The following is a 19,842-nucleotide window of genomic DNA, read 5'->3' on the forward strand; positions in this document are numbered from 1 at the left end:
AAAAGCACAATCCAAACGTGATTTGACTGTCAAAGAGCAAGAGCTGGGTGCAAGAACTATAAGACGGACATCTTTTCCTCTCAGTATAAGGTAGCATCGTCCATGCATATGTGCTAAACGTGGAGCATCATTCATCAATGTCTATTTGTTATTAGGACACCTGGAAATCGTCATGCACGTTTCACAAGGATAAAGACATGGCGCGATAGTTGTTGACGGTATATCATTGTCACCGTATACCACGCTGCAGCAGCACCCGTTTGCCATATTGGAATAATTGTCAACAATGCAAAAGGGTGCTGCATGGTGCTGCATAAATTATACACGTGCATGCACTGCTGAGAATGTAAACGAGTTACGCGGCTATTTACGTGCGAAAGTCTAATCAATTGTGATATTTATGTTGAAAGATTCATTTTCGATACCGGGGTCTCTAGTGTCTATTGACGTTTACTTAAAAGGATAAAATATGCAACAAGTAAGCATATTTTATTGCTGTTGATATTTCTTAACTGTAGCTATTGGTAAAGGGTGACTCCGTATGTTATTGATTGTTCCTTTCTGTTTCATAAATTAATATCGTGATCAACATGAACTGGCAATTTTCCCGTTAAATTTGAGATTGTACTTAAACGTTTCGTTTAGTATTCACGAGGATTTAGTGACCACACTTCTCGTTTGTTGCATTGGTGAGTTCAGCTGATTTTTTCACAGGTACGAAAAAAATATTGAGGTTATACGATAAAGAAATATAATTTCTCTACCTCCAATGTGGATAAGTTGTCTGGTTAGTAGTTGATAGTGAAAAATATGAAAAATACAATACGAATAAGCCTAACCAACTAATTAAAGTTGATTTTTATTTATTCTTTTACTTTTTACCATTTAGTAGATCCAAAAATAGGTTCATTGTCTTAAGCCCTACCCTAGATCTGACAGGTGGTGTATATTGGTGAAGGGTTGATGGCAAACCTCACTGGTTGTTGCACGATGCCAGCACGAGCTCATGCTGTTGCTCTGGATGATGCAAGCAAGACCGAGCCGCTGCCGTTGGTGAGTGGAGAAAAGGGTGTGAAAATCAGGCGCCACCGTGTCACATTCATTTCAAGTTAATTTATTCTGCCGATCAAGACTACGTATGTGGATGCTTGTGTATGCATGTGTGTATGTGATTTTCTGTTTCTGGCATCGGATAAACGTGGTGGTGTGGGAGGAGAAAAGAAAAGATTCAAGTGGGACACGTGATTTAGCGGAAAGCCATGGCAGCGGGCAAGCCGTTAATGTTATTCATACAGGCTGCAAACAATAATCATTCTGCAGGGTTAAAACAAATGGATTGATGAAAAAGTGTTCGAATAATAAATGCTGAATGAGATGCTCAAAGTTTACGAGTCGGAAAACATTAAAAGTTATAGCAAATTTATTTGCGTCATAATTTAAGCATACAAGAATGTTGGCACACTTTCATTATCCCACAGGTTTCAATGCTCATTATTTTGTACCGTAAAACGATTTGTTAAACACAATCTCAAACAGAAAAGCTTTCAATTTCGGATACTACTTTGCATAGTCATTTGAACATCTAGGTGTGATAACCGAATTATGATACGGATTTCATTTGCTAAATTGATTATAATGGGTTTTCACCCCTCCGGTCGAATAATGTTGATCGTCGGCTCGGCACAATGAGCAGCGATACCCAGCTGAAGCATTGCGAAAAAGCCACCCTCGCTGGGAGTCCGCCTAACACAATTTTATCCAACACGGTGTGCAAGTGCTTTCAGAACCGACACTCGGGCTAAGTAAATTTGACCAGAAATCGAACTAGTACCGGTCTCTGCGCCGTTGGCTGGTGGAAGGAGATGCTAAAAAGGCGTCATCCCCAGGCTAAAAGAAAAGTCAAATTGTTTGGTCCGGATTTCCTTACGAAATAAATCGATGCTGGAACAAGTTGGTTACCAGAAGCGGTTAGACAGTGCGTATGTAAGCAGTAAAGTTGAAAATCTAATTTTCCAGAAAGTTTTCTTACGTTCCGTAGCACAGTTTCTTCGTACGATGAGCTCATTCAGTTGGGCTGTATTTCTAGATCAAACTATAACGTGCCGCATTATTTTGGGATGTTTGGGTATCGACTTCGTCCTCGAAAAGATATAGGTAATCCATTTCTAAAAGGATTGATAACGATAAAGGCTTGTAAATTGAGTTTCAACTTATGCATAACTTCATGGTATCTATCTATCTTGGTAGAATAAGTATAGTCGAAGTGCTTCGATAGTTATATCATTCACCGCAAACCGAACACCCTACAGAGCAATCATAACTTAAGTGTTATTTTTAATAAATAGTTCTACGGTCTGTGATCTCTTCTTGTTCAATTATGTTCTGGTAAAGGCTTTATGGGATTTTCCGCAGGCGGATTCCCTCAAGTGGAAGTTGGGTTTGAAGATTGTTTTAGAACAGATCTTCATAGAACTTTCATCAATCAGAAACAAATATGATATTGATTTCATGTGCTGGACGTGAAAACACCAAGCATCGGAATAACAATAACACAACACTTGTAGTTTTTACAAGAAAAAAGTTTTCTTTTAACATCTATAAGTGTTGTGTCTTGTTTATTCCGATGGAAACTCCCATTTCGCATAATTATTGTCAGCCTTGATTGTTGCTGTATTTACCACTTCTAAAGACTGTTACGATTAAAAGTTGATCGACTGAAACTTGACGCATTTTGTTTAATCATGCATTTGAATACCTGAATACTCCTCATTTTGTAGGTGTCTGCATGTAGAATAATGTCTCTATTTTGACAGATTTGACGTTTGCTTTTCAAACACGAAAAAGGCGTCCAAACAAGACACGCATCAGAATTTTGCTAAAATACGATTCCGAAATATGTATACGACGACGTTGATAAAATTTAATTCCATTATAATGAACGACGAACTCTCTGTCAAGCCAGGCTTTAAACAGTTTCATGACCAGGAGTTTTATATGGCAACCAGAAGCGAAAAGCGGCGAACATTTTCAAGCATATGAAACTGTCTAAGTTCACTAGGAAATATCTGCTTTACTGAAAACTGTGCTTGGAAAAACAGCTGCTGCATTTCTCAATGAAACACGATTGTACCGTAGGTGGTTACTTAGTTTCGGGGTACGATTTTGGCCTAACAAGCCAGTCGTCGTGTGTTCAAATCTTGGCTAGGCGATGCTACTAGATACAGTCAGTAGGATTGTTGCACTAACCTCGCAGCTGTCCTTTACTCCAATAGGCTGTGAAGTATGTCGATAGAGAAGGGCCAAGTCTTAGAAACACGTTTAAGCGCAAGGCTGTTTTGTACCGCGCTGCTTTGGTCGGATATGGTTTCCTGCCATTAGGAAAATGACCACGAAGCTCACGGATTGCCCAAGGACAAGAGCTCCGCGTAATTGAGAAATAATAAATCACCATCAAGTAGAATTAAGAGAAAGCTAAAAAACTGACGAAAGCGATAAACAGTTTAAGGCAACCTGGGGTTCTGCTGCAAACAAAATGGGCGAGATGATAGCACAGAATCTGATGGCTGGATTTAACGAAAGTCTCGACAATTCGGATGCGGTTAACTTTTGTACCAACCGAATTTAAAAACGAATTATTTGACATTTTAGAAAGAAAATTTGATAATTTGAAATTTACATGGATTTTTGTTTGGCCATATTTTGATTACAACATCCTTTAGAGTCTCCGTGTTGCAAGGCTTGTTCGCGACAAAATTTGGACACCCCTAAACACACACAGCTTCGGAAATTCATTAACAATGAGTGAAATATTTTGCAGAGTGGTAGACGTATGTCTGTTATTTCTGAAAATATAATACTTGCTTATATTATAAGCGCTTAGCGTGAAATGGCGTCAAAAGAAGAGCAGGTGCAAAAAGCAATTGTGTACGGTCGCAATGAAAATCCGGATCTCTCGTTAAGAAAACTTGCCAAAAAGCTTGGATTTCCTCCAAGCACTGTTCACAGTGTTTTAAAATCGTTCGATACTCGCTTGACAACAGCTATGAAGAAGGGAAGTGGACCAAAAACGGATCTGAGGAACCAACACAAGGATGTGAAGGTAAAACCAATATTACGGAGGAGACCAGATCTTTCTGCATGTACCATTGCTCGTAAAATAAAAATGTCGCCAACATTCGTGCACATTTCTAAGCAACGACAAGGCATGAAGTCTTTCAAGGTGAGGACTGTGCCAAACCGTAATGATAAGCAAAATACGATGGCCAAAACACGCGCTCGTAAGCTTTATCGCGAATATTTAACAAAGTTTCCATGCGTTATAATAGACGATGATGTCATATGTCCTAGAACACTTCCAGCTTCCTGGTATTTCTTTTTATACTGCCATGAAACGGAATGGCGTTGCAGAGCATTTTAGGACAAAGAAGAAAGCCAAGTTCCCCAAAAAATATGTAGTATGGCAAGCCATATGCAGCTGTAGTCAAGCAAGCAAAAGTTACATCACCGCGGGAACGGTTAACTAGGAAATATACCGTGAAGCCGTGCCTGCAGAAACGATTGTTACCGTTCCTACACAGCCATGATGTACCCTCGCTGTTTTGGCCTGATTTGGCATCCTGTCACTACGCCAAAGATGTTTTGGAATGGTATGATGCTAATGGAGTCCACATTGTACCGAAGGAGGCGAATTCAGCTAAATTGGTTGCCAACAAGTCTGCACTTGAGGGTCAGTGGCCTGGCAAGGGTAAACTCCACAGTTCGCCAATTTTTCATGCAGACCAAATAAGTAATGTAAATTTGTTTGATAATTATTAACGATACACACATAAATGATATAAAATTGTTTCATGGATTAAACTTCTAGCAAATTTGTTTTATTGTAAAATTGAGGTGTCCAGATTTTGTCGCGAACAAGCCTTTCATACTTACATTATCCATCTAGCTCCCCCATCTACTAACAACAATTCCTTTACCGTAATATTTGTGAAGATACAGAAGATTCCCTGGTTTTTAGTAGCAATAAGTTTTAGACTAACATTCCATTCCATTCCACCAGGGGCCGCATTCGGACGTGGCCGGCGTTGGTATTGATCAGCATGCAGGGACCTGATAAGGATGCATAATGAGGAATAGCATGCTCTCCCAAGTATGCTTTTTCCAGCCATTATTTTGCAATTTTCATCGGTCCTGGTCAATAACGTAGTAGCAGTACACGGGCGGTATATTATGCTTATGCTTATGCTTAACATGAGAATAATAACCACAGCAGCCACCACCATTTTATTCTCAGCATGGAAAAAAATGCTGTAACTCGATGTAGAACACCGCGATAAACTATATTCCACCTCAGGCTAGAGATAAACCCATCAATATTTATACCGTGTAGCAAAGTCTCACTTAGTGCGACATAGTAGTCTATTATCTTTAATAATAGAAGGATAACATTTTTCCTCTTTAGGTACAGCGAACACGAGTTCGAACACTGGTTCAATTATCTTCCTGTGCTCTTGATAGCTGCACTATTCAGGAATATATCGATCAACTGAACAGCCTGATGAAGCAAATTGCATCTTATCAGCTTGTCATAGAACGTCACTTTCACTTGTAATTTATGATCCGTTGTTTTTAACCTAGAAATAAAGTAATAGTGAATTAATGATGCAAGTATTGTACGAATATAGCGTAAAAAAGTTACTCTAACACCTTTCCGGCCTCAACAAGAGTTCATCTTATATATAAAAATGGATTTCTGTCTGTCTGTCTGTCTGTCGGGATGTTCCTTATAGAATCGAAAACTACTGAACCAATCGGCGTGAAAATTTGCATGTAGAGGTTTTTGGAGCCAGGGAAGGTTCTTATGATGGTAAGAGACTCCTCCCTCCACTAAGAGTGGGGGCTCCCATACAAATGAAATACAAATTTCCTCATAACTGCATAAGTAATCAAGCAAATAGAACCAAATTTGGCATATGGGTGTTTTTGCATGCAAATTTTTTTTCTATGGTGAACTGAGACCTCTCCCCTCTTTAGGAGGAGAATTACGACCCCTCTCATCTTTAGGAGGGGAAACAAATAAAATACAAATTTCTTCATAACTCGAGAACTAATCAAACAAATGGAACCAAATTTCTCATGTGAAAGTTTTTGAAGGCAAGAATTTTTTCTAAGCTGAATTAGGACCCCTCCCCACTTTAGGAGGGGGCGGGCTCTCATACAGATGAAATGCAAATTTCCTCGTAATTCGAGAACTAATCAATCAAATGGAACCAAATTTGCCATGTGAGGGTTTTTGGAGGCAACATTTTTTCCAAAATGGTTGCAAAATGGTTTTCCGCGAAACTCTATATTCCGCGTTATGGTCAAAAAAGAAGTGGTGTTCAGCAAAACGGTATGTGGCGAAATATTATATAATCATGGCGAATATTTTAATGCTATCCGCTTTTTTTTATCAAGCTAAACATTGGGGGAGTTGTTTTCTACTTTACTGTGCGGAAAATTTGTATATTAAACCATCCATGAACCCCTCAGAAACTTGCAAAACTCGAGATTGTGACAAAGGTCATCCGAGATTCACGATTTATGTACAACACAGTTTAATTTGTGGCAATACGAAGTTTGTCGGATCAGCTAGTTATGAATAAAAAGGATCATTATAAATTATTGTTGCAAAAGTTCCGAAAATTATATTTAATTCTAATACTAAGGATAATGCTTCTTATAGATAAGGGTGTTGAAGCTTTTGTTGAAGAGACCTGTTGTTGTCCAAAATACAAAACTAAGTGCAACCAAGTGCGAAGTAACATCGTTGAATGGTGCAGTTCAGTTACATTCGAAACTATTGTTGAACACGCATTGTCACGGTCTCACTAGAAAGTAAACAATAATCATGTTGTTTGTTTGCTAACAGAATGTAAAAAAGACAACCGCAGCCCTTCGGATAGTATCTACGTATACTAGTATACTGTATTCTCAAAACAATGAGTCCGGCTGGTACGTGCCTTTTCACATGAACGTCATTCCGCGAAAATGTGCCAAAAAAAGTTCTTTTTCGGGAACATCAAACAAAGTTCGATGCTCACTTTTTTCACGTGAAATTTTCATTTTAGTACTACTAGGTCGTAATATGGCTTATTCGTTCAGTAGTTCATTTCCATCACAGCCACTGACTTACACATATTGTTCGTTTCCTGTACTAATCTAGCAAAAAATAACACTATATTGGCTTGTTTAGCTTTTGAACTTGGATTCTTGAGAACATCATGCGAGAAACTTTTCTTACTGATAAAAGATAATTCTGAAATATTTCCTTGATTGTAAATTTCCGAAGAATTGTCTGAAACTTCATTTGAGAAACATTCAATAATTTTTATATCAACTTTAGTAAAGACTGAAATAGTTAAAAGTTTCCAATAATAAATATGTGCATGTGTACCGCCCAATACATAACAACGGGGTCCCCAGCACGACCAACGGTTCAATGCTATTGATTATCGGAGCCCGACACAGATTACAAAAAGGGGGAAGCCGTTTTTGTAGTTTCCTAACCACACCGCTCCCACGCACTTTACACTTGATTTTGCAACATCTGTGTCAGCCAGCATCGGCCGGTCGGAGCTTTGGATGTAGCACAACAAAAGGCGAGCATCCAGAGACGTTAGCATCGTGTTTCCTCACCCCAATTTATGCTCCTCTCGATGGCAAATCTGTACAAGTGTTCGTTTATATCCGATCGCAACCGTGCGTACACGTTCGGAGCTGTGAACGAGACATTCCCGCCCCCTAGTCGGCCTCGTCGGTGAGGCGCCAAACTGTCGGTTCATTATCTTCAATGATGTTGAATTATAATTTGTAAGCGGCACTTTATACTCTCGCCTATAAAAATAATACAGTGTTGATGTTTTAGATCTTGCATAACAGAGCCAGCGGAACCGGCATGGCATGTATCATGCGCTCAGAGATAAAATAAATAGGATGGCAACCTTGAGCGTCTGGCCACACCATAGACACACTGTGAGAGATTAAGGGACATTGACAATGTTTCTGCCATTGCAGTATCTTCCGTCACTGGAAACCTCAAAAACTCAAACAAAAATATCAGCTGTTTCTAACAGCCAGTTAAATCGAAAAAAGGCAATTCAATTGCAAGCCACAAATGCAGAAGTACCTACTTCATCAAACGGAAAATTGCATCAGGCAGATGCAGCTGGGTGCAGCCATTTCTGTCAATCTAGTTGCATTTACTGACATCGTTCCGATAAACATGCGAATTTAGATTCATCGAAAACAGGTGCCTGTGTGCAAATTGAATCCAGCAGAGGGAAACAATAACTTGATTATAACTTTCTGTTTTTTTTACAATTTAATTCCAATTGCAAGTACAATGCAATATTATCAACAATATTATAACATGTAATAGCTTTAGTCAAAACTAAATATTCACATCACAAATTAAATTGCTTTATCATCTTACAATAAACTGTTCGATTCTATGCTTTCTTGCAAAATGAACTTAAGAAGACAAACAACTTAAGGAAACCATAAAAGGCTTAATTGCCCAAAGGGTAGCTGTTTGTCGATCTTTTCCCGCTGGGCAGGCACAGAAAGTTGAAACGTCACAGCTCCTACTACAGCTTCAGAGACTCCACCAACACCTACCGACCAACCACCTGCTTGCCGGCTTGATGACGGGCCAAGCAAAACAATAGACTAATTTGTATCCACAACAAACTGATAAACTATACATCAACAAACAATCGTTCTTCGATCCGGCGGCAGCAGCAGCAGCACACTCTTGACGGGCTTCCGAGTCTCACATTTATAGGGAAATTAACGAGCTGATAATTAGTTGACTGGGGGAAACTGATAGACAATCGAGAGTGGAAATTGATAATTATGAGCACACTTTTCATCTGTTGGCAGCTGTACCACCGAAACGTGAATTTCCAACACCGGTATTCGGTGTCCAGAGCAATGGTTTGGGGTTATACTATTTAAGCCATTGAAAAGAAGGACTATCGATATCAGATTCGTGACGAAATAAATTGATTTCCATGAGTTCAAGTGGTAAGTTAATTAAGGTCATGGAACACTCGAACAACAAAATTCAATACCTATTGAGTATATTAATCTGTAACCGATACTATTTATGGCTTCGTTGTTTCAATGTGACTTGTTGGTGTTGTCACTGAACTGATTTACAATCACTGATATTTGCTGATGACTCTTGCATCGTTTCTTTATCTTTATCTCGTTTGATTTTAACATTGTTCGAATCCACGAAAAGATGGAAAGATTTTAAGGTTCTACCTCCACTAAACGTCGCGTATTTAGAAGAATATGTTGCACTGAAGACTATACGAGACAGAAAATGTGCAAAAGTCAACTTTCAAACTAAAAGTTTCAAAAATTTGTTGAGCACTTAATTTTTAGTTGGACTTATTCTGCTTGTTCTCCTCCACCTTACAAATAAAATCCACGGTTGAGTTCAATCAATTCTAGGTGATCATAGGCCACTCAAATTTTACTGTGTTTATTGAATAGGGTAGAGGATCCATATTTCGCCAGGAGCAATACTTCGCCAGTTTGATGAATCCAAAGCCTTTTCGCATATTTTTGGTAGACTTAAAAGAAATTATTTGACGAATTGATAAAATTGAGGACATCTTAATTTCTTTTAAGTCTACCAAAACTATGCAAAAAGGCTTTGGATTCATCAAACTGGCGAAATATGGCTCCTGGCGAAATATGGATCCTCTACCCTACTTAATATTTTTTAAAACGGTTTCAAAAAATCTTGATAAATATGTATGAGCGCATTTCAAGGTCAAGACTAAAAACTCGAGGTTGGTATCAAATACTGTTTATGGAAATAATTAATGTGAAAGACGTCAAACAAATTCAGAATAAAATTAATTATTTATATGATTAGTACCACACAACGAGGGCTCAAATGCCCCTGGCAATGATTTACAATCGAATTTCACATGTGTGTCGTCATTCATTATTATGTACTTTGAATACCCACAAACATCGTATCATACAGCTTTCGCATTCTGGGCCTGATCGATGCTTCTCGTTTTGGGGTTTATTATGGCTGCTTCTGTTTCTTATAGATTCGAAGATTCAACCATTTACCAGTGTCGCACTCCAAGCCTAACTGAGAGGCTATGATGGCCAGCTCACTTCTTCATTAGGCAATAAGAAATTAATCATCATCGCATTTTTGAATTTAATACTTTTGTAGACGAATGTATTGTCGGTAGTCAATCGGATTGTAGCACTAGTCCCGCAATTGTCCTGTACTCCAAATTTGTCTGCGAAATCTGTCGATTAAAAACAGAAAGTTAAGTTCCGAAAGCAGAATGTAGCACTATGGCTTTGGTTTGCATTGTTAGTAAATAAAAATAGTCGAAAAAATGTCGATAATTACAGCCCGTTAGAAATGAACGCTAGCTGTAGCCCCAGCTGTAGTTGTATTTCCATTCATGGTGTTGCGCAATACCAAGATATTGAGTCAAAAACTACTCCTAGCTGGCTATAAAACTATAATAAAACTGTTTATAAATCAAATTTATTGCGAATGGTTATATTACCATGATAAAACTACAGGGGTTAGACAAAATTATGGGAATAGGGAAAATTTTGACGACATTCAAATGGTCATAACTTCTAGCTTTCTAAAATATTTTAAGATTCACAGTAGCCAGTGCCTACTGTAGCTATACCGTTTAGCGTCGCTAACTGTTAATCCGCTAACCCGCTAAATGAAAAAGTTAGCTCAATAATCGCTAAACGCTAATCGATAAACTCAGGTTAGCGAAAGTTTCGCTGAACGCTAAATCTAAATTAACCAAAAATCACCACAGTCGTAATTAAACATAAATATATACATATACCATGTAGCACAAATAATTGTCGACAATTGTTAAGTTTTGTAGATAACATAGATGCATAAAAAATGAACTGATTTGTCATGCGGCCAACAGCCAACTGGTGATGTTTACCGCCAACCCTAGTGAACCAATTGTGTACATGAATAATTTGATAGCCCTATTGTGTACAGGAATGATTTGCAGCAGTTATGACGAAAACAGTCAAGCAACTACACTCGATGCTTTGTTCGTACTGCCAGCTGCAGCCCGGAGTGGGGAAGTTGGACATCATGGATATAGTCGATCTGGCACTCACAAAGTCTTCTCCTTTCTGGAAAAAGGTTAAGTGCAGCAGAAACTGAAAAGGGACACCAAGAGCATGATGCCCTCTGTTTTCCCGCCTTGTGAAGGTCGGAGCCAAACGGGAAAGAAGTACATCGCCAAAATGTATATTTTTTGTGGAAGCGCTAGTCGATGTCAGCCATATCTGATCAGCAGGCAATCACAGCTGAAGGTGCTAATTAAAAACAACCAAGCGATGGCGTCAAATATCTCCCACAATAAATTCCCAAAGAAGATCCTTCTGTAACTGATGATCAGTAAGAAAGAAATATCCAAGCCGCTGTTCTTTCCTTTGGGGTTTGCGGTGAACGGGGAGATGTGCAGCATGAAGTGCTTTCTGCAAGTTGCCGCCTTTGTTAAGAAATGTCACGCGAGGAAGGATGTGGGCTTTTGGCCGACCTGGCTTTGGCCTATTATGTCGAAGGATCACTGGAAGAGATGGACCGACTAAAAATAATCGTTGTACTGAACACCGACATCCCTCCCAACGTCTCCCAGCTGCAAAGGTAGAATATTTTTGGGGGAACCTCACACGGAAGATCTCAAATAATTTCGTTGCCAAAACGGTAAAGCAGCTGATCGCCAAGGGCACGAAAGAGCTGAATAACATGCATCGTTTCATCGGTCATGGCTTCGGCCAACTGCAGTAAGTCCGCCCGGCGGGGTGTCGAACCAGTTTTTAAAGAAGGATTAATAGACGTAGCAAATGTTTTGACAACCGAAAGAGTATGGCTTGGTGTCCCATTCAGTAATTGAAAAACACAATATCGTTTTGGCCCCACATCGAAGTTTCGCAATATCATTCAGTCTACCATTCTTCCTCACCAAACGCTCCTCCATCTTTAATAAAAAAATGATTTACGTTGGACCGCGACAGAGTTAAAGACAAGTAAAACCGGAAAAATAATAAATCGTTCAAAAAACGTAACCATACAACACAGAGCTAATGCGTACTTTATTTTTTGGAAAAATCATGTTTATGAACTTTTTGACACAATAATTTGTCTTATATCGAGGTATCCCCGTAATCACCATAGGATCAAAGGTTACAGTACATTCCGAAACCAGAAATTTCAATGGTGTCTACTATGTATCATTATGGTTCAATGTTCAATCATTATCATTACGTTAATCATGTCCTTCCCGAGAGGTAAGATACTTCATAATATTATCATATATTAATATTAGGTAAATATATTGGTATTATTTTATCTTGCCATTATATTAAAGCCCTATAAATGTATATGTTTAAAGGGCTTTGGGTTATATTATGGGGGAACGGTATAAATCAGCGGTTCCCAACCTTTTTTGTGTATATGCGAATCGAGGGGCAAGACACTTCATAATATTATCATATATTAATATATTACGCCCTATTAAAGCCCTATAAATGTATAACTTTATAGGGCTTTAGGTTATATTATGGGTGGGAAAGGCAAATATATTAAGGTTGAAAAAATATTTCCATAGGGATAAAAAATATATTTCAACAGTGTCTTGCCCCTCGATTCTTCCCTTCAAAAATATGTACGGAAAACTACTCGTTTTCGTAATAACAACCATAACTCATATACCTGATATTATATCAGGCAACAGTTTTGATACGGTGCGACACCATTACACAAATGGTTCTAGATTGGAAGATAGGTAACAATATTTATGGTTCCAATTGATGCGGGTGGAAGGCAGTTTTATATCGGTCGTCAGAAGGTTCTAGTAGAGCTCATAGTTTTATTAGCGGTTTTATAAAATTGATTGAGAAAACCGCGACAGAAAAGTAATAAAACTTACGGCGTACGCCCAAGAACAACCCTCCTAATACGAGCAATATTGTACCATCGCCAAGCGGAACATGTAGAAGACAAAAAAACTGTTGGAAGCGAGAAGCAGGCCAACTGGCGTTCTGTGGTGAAAAAAGTGGCCGAGATGGCGGTCCAGAATCTATTGATAGGAGGTAAAAGAAAGGCCCGGCAATCCGGATTTAGTCAACCAAAAGTTGTGCCGATTTTTTTTTAAATTTGAAAACAAAAACAATTTAATTTTTTAATAGAAAATTTAATTAATTTACACGCATTCTTGTTTGACCAATTTAATGCAACGCCTTTTATTCAAATTAAAGAATTAAAGAAAAGTCGAAACATTTTTCACGACGCACGAAAAGTTCCGATTTTTCTTCCCCTTAATTTTCGTATTCTACTGAGCCCCTTATAAAAAAAACTTTAGTTACTTTTTAAATAAAACTTTTTCAAAAGTTTGAGGCCATTATAAAACCCCTTTGTTTTGTTGACGAATATCAATGTTCACCTTGCAACAGACAGATTTCGAAATTCAACTTACAGATTCTCCAACTGTTTATAGACTGGAAGGCAGCGTACGATTCAGTAAATCGAATTGAGTTATGACGTATCATGATTGACATTATTTGCCAACCAAACAGGGACATGAATCGTGCCAAATGAATGAAAATATCGTTTGAGCTGGGCATGTAGTGAGAACACCGGATTAATGACCAATAATGACAATATTCATAAGAAGACTCGAAAGATACTGGCAACTTCGAAGCAGACCTTGCATCCATTGGATGTGTGTTGTCGATGAGGAGTAAAATAAACATATATTGTCAGCAAGACACCCGCGCACAATACTTGTAACACCTACTTGCGAATAACCCCCACAATGTTAAAGTGAACGTCAAAGTTAGCGTTTGAGAAAATATTATACGCCTTGCTATTGAATAAACAAGCACTGCATGTGCAATTTTACAAATGAATCACTCTTAAATAACTCTTAAATACCTTTGGACACTTTACTTTTTGTTCTTACAAAGTTTAAAAAATTACCTTCTCTACAAAGCTTGGTCTGTAAGGTGGCAACACGAGGGATCAGATACATTAAGAATAAATAACATTAAAAAAAAAAATTACCTTCTTGCCGACCGGTTTAGGGTAAGTAGTTACCCATCTACAGGGCCGAGTCCAACTAATTATGTTGATGAGAGCAGCTACAGACTTAACTTTGTTAAGCCGAAGAGCGGCGATACTATTGGAGCATCATCCTCGTTCTTCAGTAGCCGCTCAGCTGTGAGGATGTGTAATGACTCCCACGCAAATCGGGAATTTATCAAATCGAGTGTCAAGATTGCAATATATATTGGCAATATATATTGGCCAAACTCGGGGGGGTTTTAGAAGATACGCCATCTTTAATCAATCTGTCGCTAATATTTAATCGAATGAAATGTCTCACTTGAACGTATGATTTATGATGCGGCGCCAATCGTGATCCTGCTCCTGATATCACAAACCTTCAAGAACATAAATAATAACTGTTGTAGTACATAGTATTCACACGTAGAGGCAATTGCTATTACGATTCAAATACAAACCGCGGGCGGACTCATGTAGTCTAGCGATCAAATCTCTCGATAACCACATCGATCTAGCGTGGGTAAGCAATCTAATTTGAAGGTGGGAAAATCCTGCTGTGAACACTCGCACTTAGTATTGTTCTGCTACTGATCAAGTGCACTTAAAACGTTTATTACCATTTTTTTTAAAGCAAAATGGAAAATCTTACGCCATAAAAAACGACAAGATAATAGAGATAGTACGCTCCATCACAAATGCAAAATACTACTAGTATTACCGCAGCGATTTAAGGGTACTGTCAATCTTCCATCGAATGGTTTGATTTTCATACAAATTAAATCACGGTTTCGTACTCATTGTGTTGGTAACTTTATATCTTTGGAACATCTGTTTATTTTTGTGGACATAATCCAGTATAGACCCAATACTAGTTGCGAATAATTTATGGCGTGCCGCTGATCGTAATACTGATAAAGCGAATCAACGCTAGACTGGCGCTAGACCGGACATTGGCAAACCAAAACAATCACGTTAACCAGCGATACTAGCAAAGCAGAGAAGGTAAATGTCTACAATCGGGAAGTCACATCTCGTGATAGCAGCACATGCGATTACTAGAGTGACGTAATTTCAATTCGAGGAATTTCCCACCATGAATGAGTGTACTCTGAGCTAAGCAGGGCCGAATATCAACTCAACGATATTTCTATACTGCTTACTTTTTTTGTTTAGGAAATTTCAGTTTGTTTGTTAGTTATTTGTAAAAGATCATATTGTGAAGATTATAGAGGAGTTTAACAAGCCGTTTTAGGGACATTATTTCCTGAAAGAAAATATTTAAACTAGAAAGTTTGGAGCCATTTCTGTTTACTTCTACAACAACTTAAAGTGATCTTACAGATACGCGTATTTGACCCATTCCAGCGTTACGGGGCACTATCCCTGCTATGCAGATCGGTTCCTGTCTCATCAAATCCCTGGCATTCTAGTGAAAAATAAAGTACTTTTTAAACAAATATTTTACAATGTATTTGCCAAAAAATTGGTGAAACAGGAGGCGATTCATACAGTAACAATTGATGCTAATTATGTCCCGTAACGCTGGAATGTGTCATTTGGGTTACAACCTGTAATCTGCTACAGTGTGGAAAGTGATGGGCTGAACATAAATGAAAATTGTTCCTAATTTACTAGCTGATTGGGAAATCTTTCCACTAAGACACATAAATAATTTAAAATTATTTCGATTTTGTACATGTTTCTGAATTTGCACATTCTCATTTGCTTACTGATATTTATTCCTGCGTCTTCATCGTTTATTCAAGCGAAAACTGTTCAAGTAAGGAGTGAGCGTATTTTAACCATCATCTGCATCTTGAGCGATTCTGTAGAACTAAATCAGTGATAATTAACCAACTTTATTAACGCCTTTTTCGTATAAACCTTCGGAACAAATTTATAATTCATACATACGTTCAGTTGCCAAAACCGGAATAGGATTCGTGTACGTGTAAATTTTTACTTTTACGAGTGTTATATGTAGTATAATGGCGTGCTCAGACTTTGATAGAAGATGCATTTTTACAACATAACTAATTTTAATTTAATTTTGACGGATTTTGTTTTTTTTAGTTTTGACTAAAATTGGTGATTTTTTTAATTTGCCTCAATTAAAGCTTATTGTTAGTCGAAATTACTTTGCTTCCTTTGGCAATTAAGCTAATCTAACTTTTCTATTCAACTTTTCCAGTTGTTTCGGTTTTACAAATAATAATAAATAATAATAATATTATATTTCATTTTATTCACACTTCTCAATTCTATTGTTTTAATTTGAAGTTCATTTTGATCTTTTAATATCCCACTTTTATGTCAAAACCTCACCTTATTTGACGATACTTTTCTCACATTTATCTTCATCTAATCATATTTTGTCGCATTTTGATGTAAAATTTGTCCAAATATTGCATTAAAAATGACTGGCTTCAATAATTATGTTGGTGAGAAACGTTCCCCAGTATGTTCCATCCTAAACACGCCAGTGAGTATAATACGGACGTGGTGATATGTGGTCATTTCCTACCGATTTACAAGGCCTAATAATCAAACTTATCTACAGCCGCTTAATATGACCGTAATCAATACCTGCTTGATAAGCTTTTCTTTTTGGTAGCATATTTTTATATAAACTCACAGCTTGAGGGCGCTCAGTAAACAGTTGACCGTTACTGGTCCTAACGCAATGTTGACAAAGTTAATAATATTTATCGCGGCTGCGGTAGCTTTGGCTTCCGCTGCGATTCAGTTGAATTCCAACAGGCCACTGCTTTTTGGAACCCAACGAATCATTCCTCAGGCACCTGCTAATGGGGTGGATAGTGTTGCGGAATGGAATGAATTTCCGGCGCGTCAAAGCTATTCGTTTGCGCAAGATCAGGAAGAATTTTCGATTCGATATGTTTCGAATGATCAGTACTACGTGCCGGGTGGGCCTATCTTTATATTCCTTGGAGGACCATGGCCACTAGAGGAACATTTTGTCGAGCAAGGACACTTTGTTGACATAGCTGCAAGTATGAGAGCTTTCCTAGTGGCAAACGAATTGCGCTATTATGGAGAAAGTATTCCAACAGAGTAAGTACAGCAGTTTGGGTCTCTTGACATCATAATGTTAAAAACGTTTTCCCAATATTCAGAGATGCTTCTGGAGAAAATCTGCGCTTCTTGAGCATGGATCAAATTCTGCCAGATATTGCCAGCCTCATCACTCATATAAAATATGACGTTGTTCGAAATCCCGGAGCCAGAGTTATTCTCGCCGGTGTTGGATTTGCCGGTTCTATCGCCATCTGGACGCGCAAGCGTTATCCACATCTAGTGCAGGGCGTCTGGTCCGCCGGTGGCATGGTTGAGGCCAGTGAAAATTTCGGAATTTTTTCCATCGAAGTTGGTGAAAATATACGTCGTTTCGGAGGTGACGACTGTTACAATGCTATTTGGCAAGGTTTCGGCGTTGCCGAGAATCTTATTGACGCTGGTCTTTCGTCCACTGTTGATCGACTATTCAACGTGTGCACTCCGATTGTGGCAGATGATGCACTAGATGTTTCAGCCTTCTTTAATGGAATCTTCAATGAAATCTCGATGCAGGCAGTCAATGTAAATCTTCTTGAAAACATTCAGAATATGTGCCAAACGCTGACGGATCCTGATCAGCCCAACGGAATTACTGCTCTGTCTGAATGGTTGACCAGTAGTTTCCCAGAAGCCGAATGCCTTACCATGGATTTTGAAAGCATCTTGAATGCTTACCAAGCGACTAACTGGGAAGATGAAATGCTTCGTAACGGTGAGCGCCAGTGGCTTTTCCAAAGATGTACAACGCTTGGATGGCCTCTAACCGGTGGCTCTCCATACCAACCGTTCGGCACTCGAATCACGCCCGATTTATTCCTACAGCTCTGTGAGCGTCTATTTGGTGACTGGCTTTCCCCCGAACTGTTTAGGTCACTAATAAGGGACACCAATGTTTTCTTCGGAGGCAGCCGCCCAGAGGTGCAACGCATCGTGAACACGTATGGTTCGTTAGACCCATGGCGTTATGCCGGTGTCAGATACGCTTACGGAGATGCGTACATCAGGGTCATTCAGAATGCAACTCACGGTGAAGAGTTGGCTTCCATTTCAGAGGAGGATTCATACCCGCTGCGAATGGCAAAAGAACGTGTTGCTGATTATATACGTCGGTGGCTGTACTCTGGCCCTCCCGGTCCACCTGGACCACCTGGACCGCCAGGACCACCCGGACCCCCCGAGCCACCTGGACCTCCTGGACCCCCCGGACCTTTGGATCCCTCTGACCAACTTGAACCACAAAATACTTTAGATATTTAAAGTATATTACCGAAATCAACATTAACAGTGTTTAATGCGCTTTCTCATGGTGTTCCGGAATGGAAGAATCAATATACCAGCTCTACTTGAATTTGTGAAGCCTTCAAAAACTGGATTTATAAAATTTTTCTAAATGACATATGACTATTATTACCTATGGCTGATGGCAGACTCGATTTAGAGATAAATTTGACAGTGCGTTTCATATTACATAATACACAAAACATTACAATGGAATCAATAATATCAACAAAATACTTATTGTAAAACGCTGCACAGATGATCATGTCAAAGCACAGCATAAGACGATTACACTCAGCAAAACAGCGAATTGCAGTTGATGTGGTAGGTAGTACCTACCAAGTAATGTGACTCGCTCAATCAATTTCATTCATAGGTGGGCGCGATTAACTTGTACCTACTTCTTATTTAAATCGTTCCTGGTTGCACAAGCTATTTATTCCTCACAGTATGCTCCTCGTGATACGTTTCAAATGACGTCAAACTGTGGGATTCGTAGCTGTTTCCCCGTTACTTGTCACGCAGCTTCTCTCCACCCATCCATGATTGGGGTAGACTTACCTAATGCGCTTTAGTTCACTTGCTTCATACTATTCTTACAACTTTAAAGCTACTGTACTACGCAAAGTAATTGATAGTTTTCATTCGGAGAGGAAGGCTACATGCAATATTTGAATTCCTGTAAATCGATTTCAAGGATTTGTCAAATTCTAACATGATTTTTGCAGAAAATTCGAGCAAATGAACATCAATACACAAATTAATTTTTTAATGCAAAATCGGTGGTATTTAAATTTTTTAAAGAGTACTCCTAAATAATTGCGGACGTGTCCAGATTGGGACATGCTGGTGCACGTTTGAGAGGATTCTATTTATTCAAAATTTTCTATTTTCTAATTAAGGTGTTACAGAATGGAATGGAATCAATGGGTGGAATGGTCAAAAATTGAACAAACATGATTATGTGTACACTGCTTATGTATCATATAAATCAGCATATCAAGAATAAATATACATAGTAGAATTGAATTGGAAAGTTTTCTTTTTAATTTAATTTCAGGTTTCGTATTCTAACGGGTGGCAACTAAAATTTTGTAATTTTTTCGCGGCCCCTATACCCAACAACAAACGAGCTCAGAAAGAAGTGAGAGTATGTATGTGTTAGCTCCCTCTTTCTTCTTTTTGTCGATATTTTTTTATTTGTTTATGCTTACCCAGTTTTGCTTAAAATGCATAGCATAGCATAGCATAGTTTGACCGCTCGTGAGTTGCCCGCGATTGATCTAGATCAGCTGAGATTGCACAAAGAACCATCAGAATGATGCTTGGGAATAGCAGATCATTCT

General features: G+C 38.6%; 1 protein-coding gene across 1 annotated transcript; it reads left to right on the top strand.

Moving 5' to 3' along the window:
• Positions 1 to 11,576: 11,576 nt before the first annotated feature.
• On the top strand, positions 11,577 to 18,475 carry LOC128740383 (thymus-specific serine protease-like). The gene is made up of 3 exons (XM_053835924.1): positions 11,577 to 11,719; positions 16,778 to 17,215; positions 17,278 to 18,475. Exons 1-3 carry the CDS (start codon positions 11,577 to 11,579, stop codon positions 18,473 to 18,475), a joined length of 1,779 nt encoding a protein of 592 aa, XP_053691899.1.
• Positions 18,476 to 19,842: the final 1,367 nt, after the last annotated feature.

The sequence above is a fragment of the Sabethes cyaneus genome, chromosome 3, assembly GCF_943734655.1.
Source record: "Sabethes cyaneus chromosome 3, idSabCyanKW18_F2, whole genome shotgun sequence".
NCBI classification, from domain to species: domain Eukaryota; kingdom Metazoa; phylum Arthropoda; class Insecta; order Diptera; family Culicidae; genus Sabethes; species Sabethes cyaneus.

What these genes read in the sequence shown, in the direction of transcription:
- LOC128740383 (XM_053835924.1), top strand. Translation starts at nt 11,577, where the DNA reads ATGTCACGCGAGGAAGGATGTGGGCTTTTGGCCGACCTGGCTTTGGCC. An exon ending in AACGTCTCCCAGCTGCAAAG is followed by an intron (nt 11,720 to 16,777) that starts GTAGAATATTTT and finishes ATAAACTCACAG; the next exon opens with CTTGAGGGCGCTCAGTAAAC. An exon ending in GGAGAAAGTATTCCAACAGA is followed by an intron (nt 17,216 to 17,277) that starts GTAAGTACAGCA and finishes CCCAATATTCAG; the next exon opens with AGATGCTTCTGGAGAAAATC.